Below are 13,776 nucleotides of genomic sequence, written 5' to 3' on the forward strand. Positions count from 1 at the left end.
GCTTAATTTTTTTTGGAAAAAAGTTTACCATCGCAATATTAAATATGTTGGGCTTGATCTACAGAACACGTATTAAACACAGCGAATGTTTAATGTTATCAAACAGACACAATCAGCCCTACACTAATTTGATACTACACAAGTAAGAGGACCTCTGGCAGATTTGCATGAAAGAAGCTTGCTCAAAGATTGTCGAGTTACAATTTTCCAATTTTTTTGGTCACAGATTCAAAAAATAGAAAAAACATTAATAAGGAAGCAAAATAACAGTATTGACATTGACTCATACAGAAAAAAACAGCTTTGTTTATGAATAATCATTTGAAATTATTTAGAGTTATTTTTGTTATATTTTGTAGCCCAAATGGATAAACAAAAACCAAGTATAAAACAACTGTTTATTTTTGTTACTGTGCAAACGGCTGAGACTTTTAAAACAAAGCAAACTGGGTACATTATTTTTCTTTTTTTTTCATTCATAAATAACTATTGTTAATGTAATTAAGCTTTAGGAGTTAAACAGATAAAATAAAGCAATTGAAGGCATTTACTGACATACTTAAAACAAATGCCCAAATTTGTAAACAAGTCCCTTTAAAATTCACCATTCCATAAACAAATCTGGTGATTCTTGCTAAAGAAATGGTTATTGTAAAAACTTTGCGTGTATCATAATATATTAGCAGGCATGTTATTGTCAATTTTTAGGATTTGTTGGTAAAGAGAGAACACATAGAACCACATAAGGGATACAAGGAAACATAAATAAACAACAAGACTATTGCCAAGCAATATATGTCCCCTACCGGCTCCACCATTGTCAGATTTTTTTATATATATCTGTTGCCATAGCAACCATAATTTTTGACATAGGAACAAAAAGAAATGACGTGCATAATGTCCATATTGACATCTATCCAAGTTTCATGAAAAAATTTGATAACATTTTAAAGTTATCGCAGGATCCAGAAAAGTGTGACAGACTGACAGACACACAGAGCGCAAACCATAAGTCCCCTCCGGTGAAACCGGTAGGGGACAATAACATAATGCCACATACCAAAACAAAATGTTAGTAAGACATAAGCCTCAATACAAGTCTACAAAATCCAGTTCACCATACAATAACAAATATGTGAAGGCGTAAAATAACAGTGAAGTAAATACGTAAGTCACATAGAGATGAATATATGCATATTATGGTGTTTTATGAGAGAACAGGAGTAGGAAGTGGACAATACTGCATGTTACCTTGGCCAGAAACACCTGGTGACTCGACTGAGCAATAAACAACACAATGGATAAACATGTCACAGAAGCAGCATCAGCAAACTTAACCCTTTATTGCTCTGATTCACTTTTTGATCCCTTTTTTGTCCCTTTAAAAATCTATTCAAGACCTTTCTTAAAAGAACAAGTTTTAAAGGCTTCATTTCCAACCCTAAGATATTGATGAGCAGCAAAAAGCATACTACCTGAACAGTGTGCGAGTTACTGGCAGGCTGTTCTGGTTTAATACTGTTAGCATAGAGCCATTATCACTGAGCATCTGAGTGGGAAAGGTATAATGCTTAAAGTCATGTAGTGGATATGGTGTCTACTCCAGGATCAGAACAATAGGTCTGTTTGAGTCTTAGAAGCAACTGAGTTATAATAAGACACAAGAATTGGTTCTTCCCAGGCAAATGATTCTGAAATGTTCCAGTCTCTAGTCTGCTAGTTCTAAACATCATACAATCCCAATAAATAGGTTAAAACACATTCTTATGAAAGTTGGGCTAGAACAATTGCATCAAATGTTTCCAACAGATGCTGGTACACACGAATAGCGCTTGCCTACATAAATTAAATATTCACGAACTCTCATAAAAAATACAACTTTACAACTAAAGCTTTTTAGGGGTAAAAAATAAATAGGAATGTCCTCAGTGGCACTGGGCATTATTTTGTGTTAAAACCTGATCAGCTCTAGTAGTTTGTAACCTTTGTAACAAACTTAACAGCACAAATATTTCACAAGTTGTCACAATGTCATATGACAGTTTTTTGCTGATTGTTCTCTATAATGACAGGCGGCCTATAAAAGTCTGCATGCACTATTTCTTATGTACCGGTATTAAGAATTTTAATGGTTTCCAATACTTGTATTAGGGTTTTGTTTCTTAACAAGTTTCACTAAGTAAATGATTCAATTATAGTATATTTCTTGAGATAATCTTTAATCGATTGAACTTGATACAAGTATGGAAACTAAAATTAACGATTATGTTTTAATATTTTCCTGCGTAAATGTCAGTTTCAGATAAGTAATCTTTACAATAGATCATCATATTAAATTTTATTAAATTGAATGATCTACTTACATTTAAATGTGTAAAGTCATACAGTCCCTGATCACTATTACTAATAAGTTGCAAATGTTTATAGTTCATGTTAATACAATGAATAAAACCATTGTGGTTGAGATTCAAAACTGTTAGCTTGGCACACATATATACTTTCAACAATTCCCTTCAAAAATGCTTAAATAACAAAATTAAGTTTTAATTAGACCAGAGGCTTCTCTGATTAGACAACAACCAAAAAAAAAACAGTGATTAGAATTTTAACATGTACTGTAAATGTATTTAAGCACTTCTGAATGTGATAATTATGCCTACTAACTTGATCAAAACAAGAACACTGTTATCTGAACACCACCCCAACCAGGTGGATGTATATATAGATATATGTATCACAATCAGTGCACCATCAACCCACTAGTGTCAGTTTCTAGGATATCCAATACCATCAACAGTATTAATTGGCCAAGTGACAGTCAGAAATGTGAAATATACTTCTTTTTTTGTACGTACAGTCATGGACTATAACTAACCAATCATAACATTTTTTTTGTTTAATTGACCATTTCCAACTGCCTGGTATCATGATTAGCCAATCGCAACTGCCTGGCACCATGATTAGCCAATCACAACTGCCAATTCCCATGATTGACCAATCACAACTGCCTGTCCCCATAAATGACCAATCACAACTGCCTGTCACCATGAATGGCCAATCATAACTGCCTGTCCCCATGATTAGCCAATCACAACTGCCTGTCACCATGATTAGCCAATCACATTTGCCTGTGACCATGATTGACCAATCACAACTGCCTGTCACCATGATTGACCAATCACAACTGCCTATCCCCATGATTGACCAATCAAAACTGCTTGTCACCATGACTGAATAAATCACAGTCTGTTGCAAATATTTGTGTTCATGGGGCTACCTGTAAGGTTTGGGGTACAGGGTTTATAGTAACCCGCAGTAATGTTGGTTGTCCTTTCTGAAATCAATCAACTTAATGTGTAAAATGGTACATTTGAGTGATACCAAACATTACAATATGCAAGCAAACACACACAACTCAACAGCTTTGAGTGATAGCTTAATTATCCATAAATATTGCCCAATACTATAATACTATATAACAAGAGCTGTTACGATAGGATGACTTATGCCCCCAATAAACGCTTGGTAGAAGTTATGAGTTTTTTCGAATCCTAAACGCAGATTTCGAACCTAAATGCGGCCCTAAGTTCAAGGTCAAGGTCACAGGCGTCAAAATTTGTGTGGGTATGGAAAGGCCTTGTCCATATACACATGCATGCGAAATATGAAATTGCTATCTCAAGCTACATAGAAGTTATGAGCATTTTCCAAAATCTAACCGCAAAGTGTGACGGACAGACGGACGGACAGACGAACGAACAGTCCGATCACTATAATGCCCTCCTTCGGGGACATAAAAATGTCTTAGAATATCAAAATAAATCAGAAAGCCACATAAACTAGAGAGCGGACGCCATGCTAAATCCTTGAAATGCACTAAGTGACCCCGTGACCTTGTTTTTGACCTGGCATGACCCATATTCGAACTTGTCCTAGATATTGTCTTGATTCAACTTCTGACAAAGTTTAGTAAAGATCAGATGAAAATAACTTCAATTAGAGAGCAGACACCATGCTAAATCCTTGAAATGCACTAAGTGACCCAGTGACCTAGTTTTTGACCTGGCATGACCCATATTCGAACTTCTGACCAAGTTTGGTAAAGATCGGATGAAAATTATTTGAATTAGAGAGCAGACACAAAAAGTGTGACAGACAGACAGACTTACAGACGGACAGTGCACTGGTTTATTGCAATAGGAAGACCCTAAAATAAGTAACATTAGTGTGAAAACATTAAAATACAAACATTTTGTAACTTTTAGCATTTAATAATTGTTTCACGATGTCATCTTGTTTCTTTTTACGGGTGATCTTTAGCCAAGGTTCGCTTTAATTTGCATAATTTGGAGCGCACTTGCCTGTTCTTTTATTAGGTCCAGACACTATAATAATAGATAATGGTCAATTTTAAAATCATTGGAAAACTCCATGCTTTCCTTGACAAAGTTCCATTAAGTTATGTATAGCCTCACATATACTTTCTTTTTTGCACGCAATCTTTTTTTTTCTCTTGCTGAATCCCATAGCAGGACGTCCTCCCTTGAGCTCCACTAATAAATAACATATCATGATTATTCATGAGAACTGTGTCATGCTTCCGACACTACCCAAAGCCAATCTTGCGTATGCTCGTAAATGTCCGGATATCGCCGTGGGAAATTCAAATTTAATATATTGTCCCATAAAAAAAATAACGACAAGTATTATGAACCTCATTCAATCAATGATACCGGACCACATCTTGCGTTGAAATGTTGGCTATTTCTAAAAGGAACACTGATTTTTGTATGGGTTAACTTTATTTTACAAAGTATTTGTTGATTTTGAGTGTTTATGGATCTTTAAGCATTTCACAATTATTTTTTTTTATGACAAAAATTCTTGAATGTCTGTAGAAGGCAAAGAAACAAAATAAAGTATAATTTACCTAATGACCCTTTCCAGGGAAGGCTGAGACAATCTTATTGTTTTTTACCAGTTCCTAAAAGTAACTAGCACATAACTGCTCAACTTGAATGAGAAAAAGCGGGGAGAATGGCCTTAAATTGTACATGCGATCCTACCTTAGTGGTCTCCTTGCTGAACTTCTCCCAGCTTGATTCCACTGCCTTGTCTTTCAACAGCTTTCTCTGCTGGGCACGAGATCCACCTATTTCACTGCTAACACAAGCACAAATATTAATAGTAACACAATGACTTGTTTGCACCTTAACACCTATTTGAATGAAGTTTACTATTTAAGGGGTTTGAAATAAACACGCCATAAATTGCAGTGCATTTATTATGATGAAAACTCCATTTATGTTTGTTAGATATTGATATATGCAACTTTTAAAACCTAGAGTGTTTATAAGCTTTCAGCTTGTTACCAAGTTTTTACCCCAACAACATTCCATTCAGAATACGGCCCAGATATTATCATAGCTATTATTATCCCCACGCTCCAAATTGGAGCTCCAAATTGGAGCGGGAGGATTATGTGGTTATCTCCGCCGTCTGTCCGTCCTGGCCACTATCTCCTCCTACACTATTAGCACTAGAACCTTGAAACTTAAACACATGGTAGCTATGAGCATTTGTGCGACAGTGCACTATTTGGATTTTCCATCTGACCCCAAAAAAAGCTGCGGCATGGGATACACGTCGGACGCGGCCACGCCATTTCTAGTTATTATTTCTCCAAGCTAGTTTCAACGCAACTGGATAAACTAGTGATGCGCTTCTTTAATTTGACCTAGTGCCCTTTATTTTGAGCACACAGGACCAAGTGTTAAACTTCTATCAAGTGTATCAAGTATCAAGACTTAATCAGGTTATATCATCAAAAAGTTTCATCATTGGGCAAAAATTTCACCTTTTGAGAGTGAACAAACTTTTAGGTTTACTTGTCATCTTGTTTTTGACCCAAACTTAACTGAAATATAATTGAGCCAAATGTTCTATCCATGTTGTTGAAAATTAAACAAAATGTGTGGCCTCTTGAGTTAACAAGCAGTTTTCTTCATTTTTAACAAGCGACCAAGTGTAATTGTTGCTCAACTTTCAGTGTACAAAAACACACCATATTGACAGAAAATATAAACAAACTTGTGCCGACTACTTATACAACAATGTCTTTGCTTGTTCCAAATACATTATAATAACTTGAACAGTGTTAATAATTTAAGTCTTTGCAATACACTGTTAGCCAAGAGCTAAAGCAAGAACAACACATTAGGCAATGGAACATCATTTCTTTGTGCATTGTTATATTTTACTGAAGTGACCTATATGAAGTGGTTATTGAGAAAAAGCACAGACCCTGATGGGTAACAAGGTGCAGTTTAAACTTAATGATACCACAACCAGTAAAGACAACAAATGTACGATATCTTTACATAAGACCAATATCTCCATGGTTATGATGACATCCACCAAAGAACCAAAATCTAGACATATGATTGAATCAATACCAAAGGAATAACTGACAAGGTGGGCATGCAGACATACTGAAAAGTATTATATTTATCAGAAATTATAGAATTATAGACTGGAAAGACAAGGCACCAAAATTAAAGGTCAAATAAAAACAAATGAGTATCAATCTTAATTCGTGTTTATAATATTAATGAAATAAAATTTACACATCAAAAAGTATACATAAATATATACATATATTTTAAGTATATCTTAAAGGAACTTGTTCACAGAATTTTTCATTTTTCAAGTTTCTCATGAAATGATTTTCAAAGAGCAAACATTGCTAATAAAAAGCTCCAGTATTCGAGAAAGAAAAGAATTGAAGACTGTAACAAGGACATAATATTTTAACCCACCTGGGCTTGAACTACTGACCTTCAATTAAAAAACATATTGTCTTAACCACACGACCATCAATGCTATTTATTATGTCTAGAATTTTATACTACATAAACGCAATTCATTAATTGTCACAAAATTAAACAAGAGCACAATGGGTGCCAACGCTCGGCTGCGGGTGCAGTTTTGACAGCCGAGCTAAAAATCAACAACATGAGCACTCCAAATTATTCAAATTTTAAGATTTTTTACGTTTTTATGACTTAACAAATGTTAAATGATAAATACTCATTAACAAAAATGTTACTGCAAAACCCCTATCATAACTCAAATTATTTACCAGACACCTTTTAATTTTTTTTAGTAGGAGTGACATTCTTTTTACCTTGAACAGACCAGTCCCAAATGCAGTCCCAAGGCAGTTTTGCATGTATGCTACTTACAAACAAAATTTCAGTGCCTCTGAAACTGAATTGATTTAGCATATGCTATATTTCTATTTTTTAGTAAGATTGACCGTGAATTTCATCCAGCATGTCTCAAATTCAGTCCCAAGCAAGGTCTCCAGGCAAGCTTGCTATATCATAAGTTTATTTAAATTTGTAATTGCCAACTTAAAACCACCAAATATTGTTTATTTTGCTTTTTATAGAATCAGTAACCTTGACCCAACAAGCCATCTCCAGCTAGATCTTCAAGAAAGCTACAGAGACCAAAATTTTAGTACAGTATCTCCATAGAAACGCAAGTTATTGAGCATTTATTTAATTTACAGTGTCCTTGGTCTCTCCCCAACATGCCCAAAATTTATTCAACTTGCTCTCCATGCAAGCTTGCTATTTCTAAATTTGTATCAAGATTTGTTGATGCGAGCTGAAGAAAACCTGGTTTAAAATGTACAATAAAAGAATGTTCACTTTGCACAAGCTGTTTATGTACATTTGTAGACATGTGAAAAGTTGAAAATAAGAAGTGCCAATACCAATATACCAAGTTCCAGATAAGCTAGTTCAGCACCAATGTAAGAACATTACCTGTTGATCTCCAACTCAGCAGATAACATATAGAGGAACTGTTTGGCCATGACAATATTGTCCCTATACAAGACATGCAACACAACAGTGAGCTGTGCAGTGAATAAATACCTTGCATTTGACCGAGCAACATGATGCAGCCTTGAAAATAGCAAACAGCATCATCTCAGTTGATATTTTGTTTCATGTGTTTTAAATTGATACATTTCTTAATCATAGAAAAGTCTTTGCCATTGTTTTAAATAATAAATACATTAAGCAAGAAATCAGCCATTAGTAGTGACTGCTCAAAAGATCTCAGGATAAGGAGGAAGTAGTTAAGCTTGCTCTAGTGTGATGGGTCTCCAGGCCGATAGTGGAGTTTTCAACCCCAAAACTATGTTGCCCGTGGCATAGCCTTATGTAAAAGTATTTACTTAGTTTGACCTAATATTTTATTGCCCAATGATGCAGTATTTATAACGCATGTATGTATCTTACGTGAGACTCCAGCATGACATGATGGGCGTCATGGCTGACGGGGGGTCTGTACTCATGGCCTCTAGGATCCAATGTAGAACACACAGCTGACGGAACAGTGCATCCCTGAAATGAGGCAGACAGGGGGTGTCACATAGCAACAAGGTGGACAGGGGGTGTCACATAGCAACGTGGTAGACAGGGGGTGTTGGATAGCAACGAGGTAGATATGGGTTGTCACATAGCAATTAGGTAGACAGGGGGTGTCACATAGCAACAAGGTAGACAGTGGGTGTCACATAGCAACAAGGTAGACAGGGGGTGTCACATTGAAACTAGGTAGATGGGGGTGTCACATAGCGACAAGGTAGACAGGGTTGTCACATAGCAATGAGGTAGACATTGGGTGTCACATATCAACGAGTTAGACAGGGGTTTCACATAGCTACAAGGTAGACAGATGCTGCACATATCAAAGAGGTAGACAGGGGTGTCACATATCAACGAGGTAGACAGGGGTTGTCATATAGCAACGAGGTAGACAGGGGTGTCACATATCAACGAGGTAGACAGGGGTTGTCATATAGCAACGAGGTTGACAGGGGTGTCACATAGCAACGAGGTAGACAGAGGTTGTCACATAGCAAAAAGGTAGATAGGGGGTGTAACATAGCAAGGAGGTAGACAGGGGGTTTCACATAGTAATGAGGTAGACAGGGGGTGTCACATAGCAACTAGGTATACAGGGGGTGTCAGATTGCAATGAGGTAGACAGGGTTGTCACATAGCAACAAGGTAGACAGGGGGTGTAACATAGCAACAAGGTAGACAGGGTTGCCACATAGCATCAAGGTAGACAGGGGGTGTAACATAGCAACAAGGTAGATAGGGGGTGTCACATATCAACAAGGTATACAGTAGTGTCACATAGCAAGGAGGTATACAGTGGGTGTCATATAGGAGCAGGGGTTGTCACATAAACAATTATGCACACTGCATGTAGCACGTTGTAAAGTGTAAAGACATCATTGTGTAAAGACATATTGGTGTAAAGACAGTGATAGATACCTTACATAAGGGAGAGTGTCACATAGCAGCATTCATAATCCAGCTTACTTAACAAAACATATTGTAAAGCATAAATACATCATAGCGTAAAGACAGTGACATATACTTTTGGGGGCATTGTGTTTCATAAACATATCTCTTGATCAATAACAGGAAATTTTAATTTATTTGCTCGTTATTTATGAGTATTACAACTATCATTCTCATGATTTCCGGATGCAATTTGAAAAAAGGTCATTTTTACTACAAACTGATAGTATGATTATTTAAGTGACACAACACATAACTGTGTGGAAACACATGGTATATTCAAAGGCTGCAGTCCTTACTTGGTAATGTCAAACTCGTGCTCATTCTCTGCTGACATGAGATCGGTTCGTGCGGACATGTTGACAGATATATTTGTGTGCTGGGGGGTGTAGGGGCGGGGCGTCTCCTGCTTCTTTCGCCGCTGACTGACAGGCCGTGAATACATGGAGGTCATCTGAGAGGCCACCACGGCTGAGCGTGCACGTTGGTACTCCTCTTCCTCAGCCTGCAGGACCATCCTGTAAACAAGACAAGTGCGCCTAGTGTGAACAGACCATCTACAACCTAGTGACTGGGGGGGATTTGTGCCGAAGATTCATCAATGTCAGACTATGCACCCAAAACCTTTGACTAACACTTATTTTTTTATTATCATTCTTGAGTTATTCTGTACTTGGAAAAAAGTCAAAACTGTATGTGAATATGTAGATCTATTACAGTTTTTAAATTCTACTTAAATATTCTATTGCAACTTTAATCTTATAATTGTTCAAACAATTAAATTCTCTGTCTCAGAAAATGAAAAATGAAAATTTCAGTATATAAGCATATTTTTGTGTTCACTAAGTATTTTTATTCAAGCATGGCATAGCAGAAGATATGGAGGAACTGAAGTTTTAGATTGCCTACAATCTCATTAAAATCAATGTTAAACCCCCATAATTTATATTAAACATGTTGATTTTAGCACATTGGCACTGAAAGCTATTTTTCCAGAGAATTACAGTACTTGATGACACACAATCAGGATTCTTCTTTCAACATAGGGCCTCCAATACCTAGATCGACAACATAACAATTAGGTTTCATTTTGGAAAAACGGGGTTTAATGCATGTGTGTAGTGTCATCCCAGATAAGCCTGTGCAATATGCAAAGGCACATCAGGGACAACACTTGCCGTATAAACTGGAATCTTGTTAAGAAATTCCCTAAAAAAAACAAAAACAATAAAAGCGAAAAGAAATGTCGCTAAACTCACATGCATAAAAACCCCATTTTCCCAGAGAGAGGCTCAATTTTACATATGCCATCTTGACATCATTCCTTAGGTTTTGCCCACTTATTTTTTTTTGGTCAGTGAATAGTCAAAATCATGACATCACTTGCAAACGACAATTCAGACCTCAAACGTGTATGCTTATACAAGTTCTGGTCTAAGGGACTGAACCCTGACGGTCTCATATTTGCAATTTTTTATTATAATTGCCTCCCATAATTCTTTCTTTTCATCACTTACAGAAAAAAAAGAGGGCTATGACATCCCTTAAGGGCTTAAACGAGTTCTCTTTACACCAATTGTTGAAGTCTTAAACGCGACCTTGTTATTGGCCCCACTTGACCCTGATTAAAGTACCGCCTCTTATCAAAATTATCATTCTGACCAGGTCACATCAAGATTGAGTCATAAATGTGGTTTCTAGAGTGAGAATAAGGTTTTTCTAAGCTTTCATCTGATGACCCAGTTTTTGGACACATGTGACCTAGATGCAGTTTGGCCCATTTAATTGTCAATATAAACATTCATACCAAGCTTCCTTTAGATTGCATCATAAATGTGGTCTCTAGAATATAAACAAGGCTTTTGATTTGATCTGCAGGCCTAGTATTGATCTGCAGGCCTAGTATTGATCTGCAGGCCTAGTATTGATCTGCAGGCCTAGTATTGATCTGCAGGCCTAGTATTGATCTGCAGGCCTAGTATTGATCTGCAGGCCTAGTATTGATCTGCAGGCCTAGTATTGATCTGCAGGCCTAGTATTGATCTGCAGGCCTAGTATTGATCTGCAGGCCTAGTATTGATCTGCAGGCCTAGTATTGATCTGCAGGCCTAGTATTGATCTGCAGGCCTAGTATTGATCTGCAGGCCTAGTATTGATCTGCAGGCCTAGTATTGATCTGCAGGCCTAGTATTGATCTGCAGGCCTAGTATTGATCTGCAGGCCTAGTATTGATCTGCAGGCCTAGTATTGATCTGCAGGCCTAGTATTGATCTGCAGGTCTAGTATTGATCTGCAGGCCTAGTATTGATCTGCAGGCCTAGTATTGATCTGCAAGCCTAGTATTGATCTGCAGGTCTAGTATTGATCTGCAGGCCTAGTATTGATCTGCAGGCCTAGTATTGATCTGCAGGCCTAGTATTGATCTGCAGGCCTAGTATTGATCTGCAGGCCTAGTATTTGGTTGAAAGTGACCAAGATTCAAACTCAGCCTAGATATTTTGAAGATATAAAATTTGACCATGTGTCATCAAGATGGAGTCATAAACATGGCCTCTTTAGTGCTTTTCACAGATGTCGCATACAAATTCAGTAGCAATTTATGTAGAACCCACAAATTCATAGGAGGCATGGTCCAAAATGAAATAAATTCTGGAACAAATATACATTTCTTAAGTGTACTGAGTACAAAGTACAAATCAGTTGATATTTTGCATCTGATTGTTTTACTCAAATATAGCAATACAATCTTAGCCATTGATATACATGTTTGTATGTATATGTTTATCAATGTATATTAATCAGGCACGTCTCCTCAAAAATAAAACATATATTATATATATTGATTATAGTCAAGTTGTGTTGCATGCTCTCTGCAGCCCTATTTATACAACTGGTGGTGATTTTAAAAATCATGAACACAAATGAAAAAGTTGCACTTAAAAGTGATTAGGAATTATGTGTATAACCTAAAAAAACTGTAACATTTTTAAGTTGAAAATATTAATTTTTAAGTGTAAAAGCTGGTGCCTACAAAATATAGAAAATGTCAATGAGTTTTCATGAAGGTGAAACATTTGTCTCACCTTTTATGATACCTCGCCAGGACACTGCATGGCTGACCCAGATTCTAACCTGGCCTAGATATTGTCAATATGAACATTTTGACCAAGTTTTATCAAAATTCGAATAAAAGTATGGCCTCTAGTGAAGCCCCTCGTGTGGCCTGAAGTGTGGTAATGACCTCAAGCTTGATTACCCACAACAACAGATGCCAGAGCTTCATACCCAGGTGAGCTATACAACTGCTGCTACATACATCATGCAGATGCTGATCTATATTGATTCAATGTAATAACATTTAAAATTGTTGAACTTTATCCAATAAGGCAATCAATGATTCATTAAGATATGTAGGTCAAATCACAAACTATTTGGGGAACAGATACACAACATGGCATGCAAGAAACAAATAATCACAATATAAAACCATTTCAGAAATTGTTTTTACACGTTTAGTAATACTATAGAGCTGTTCTACATTTTTATCAATAAACTGTTTAGAGATACTCACTCTTATATGGTTATTAATTATTCAAATTAGAAAATTATAATTCTTTAAGTATGACATCATTTTGTTCATTGACTAAACTACTGAGTTAAGGTTATAAACCATTATGAAACATATCGCACATGTTCTAACTTGGTGGAATGTCGAATCTGCTTCTCTTTAACATATTACATTTTATAAAGCATATGAGCCTCTCTCTGGAAAAACAGGGCTTAATGCATGTGCATTAATTGTCATCCTGAATTAGCCTGTGCAATCCACACATGCTTATATGTGTCAAAACTTTCCCCTTCTATGGAGTTTTTGTTTTAATGAAGTCTCCTATAAACAGAAATCCCGTATAGACGTAAAGTGTTGTCCCTGAATAGCCTGTGAGAACTGTACAGGCTAATCTGAAACAACACTTTAAGTATGTGCGTTAAGCCCAGTTTTCCCAGAGCTAGGCTAAAATAAATGAGTCCACTCTGATTTAAGTCTGCTATCATGACATCCAGGGAAGGACAAGCATGATGTATATACCTAGGTTGGCATGGTGCACAATTGAATGGCCTCCTCACCAAATCAGTTTAAATAAAAAATTCTGTAAGTAGTAGTCAGGTTAAACTTCCTGTAATTATTCAAGTATTATGTTGTCAGGTGTTATATATATGCTACCACAGTCATGTTAGCACGCACATTGTCACACAACACTATAAAGAACTTACATGGCCCCACACGTAGTGGTTGAAACTGCTTACAAATCAATGACATGTTTTTACCATATATGTTTAAACATCCATAACTTCACAGTTCCAAGAAATAACAAGAGCACCGCAT

General features: G+C 36.5%; 1 protein-coding gene across 6 annotated transcripts in view; it reads right to left on the reverse strand.

The window, feature by feature from the left end:
• LOC127864576 (coiled-coil domain-containing protein 60-like) overlaps positions 1 to 13,776 on the reverse strand; it is a 58,785-nt gene that overhangs the window by 29,407 nt on the left and 15,602 nt on the right. Inside the window, exons 8-12 of one of the 6 annotated variants that reach the window (XM_052404310.1) lie at positions 9,692 to 9,910; positions 8,316 to 8,420; positions 7,947 to 7,976; positions 5,067 to 5,163; positions 1,252 to 1,278 (exon numbers count right to left, since the gene is read on the reverse strand). In XM_052404310.1, the coding sequence (XP_052260270.1) occupies positions 1,252 to 1,278; positions 5,067 to 5,163; positions 7,947 to 7,976; positions 8,316 to 8,420; positions 9,692 to 9,910 (478 nt within the window). Of the gene's footprint in view, positions 1 to 28; positions 59 to 1,251; positions 1,279 to 5,066; positions 5,164 to 7,946; positions 7,977 to 8,315; positions 8,421 to 9,691; positions 9,911 to 13,776 lie in introns of all 6 variants that reach the window. The other 5 variants (XM_052404312.1, XM_052404313.1, XM_052404311.1 and 2 more) reach the window with 5 other exon arrangements.

Source organism: Dreissena polymorpha, chromosome 1 (assembly GCF_020536995.1).
Source record: "Dreissena polymorpha isolate Duluth1 chromosome 1, UMN_Dpol_1.0, whole genome shotgun sequence".
Lineage (NCBI taxonomy): Eukaryota > Metazoa > Mollusca > Bivalvia > Myida > Dreissenidae > Dreissena > Dreissena polymorpha.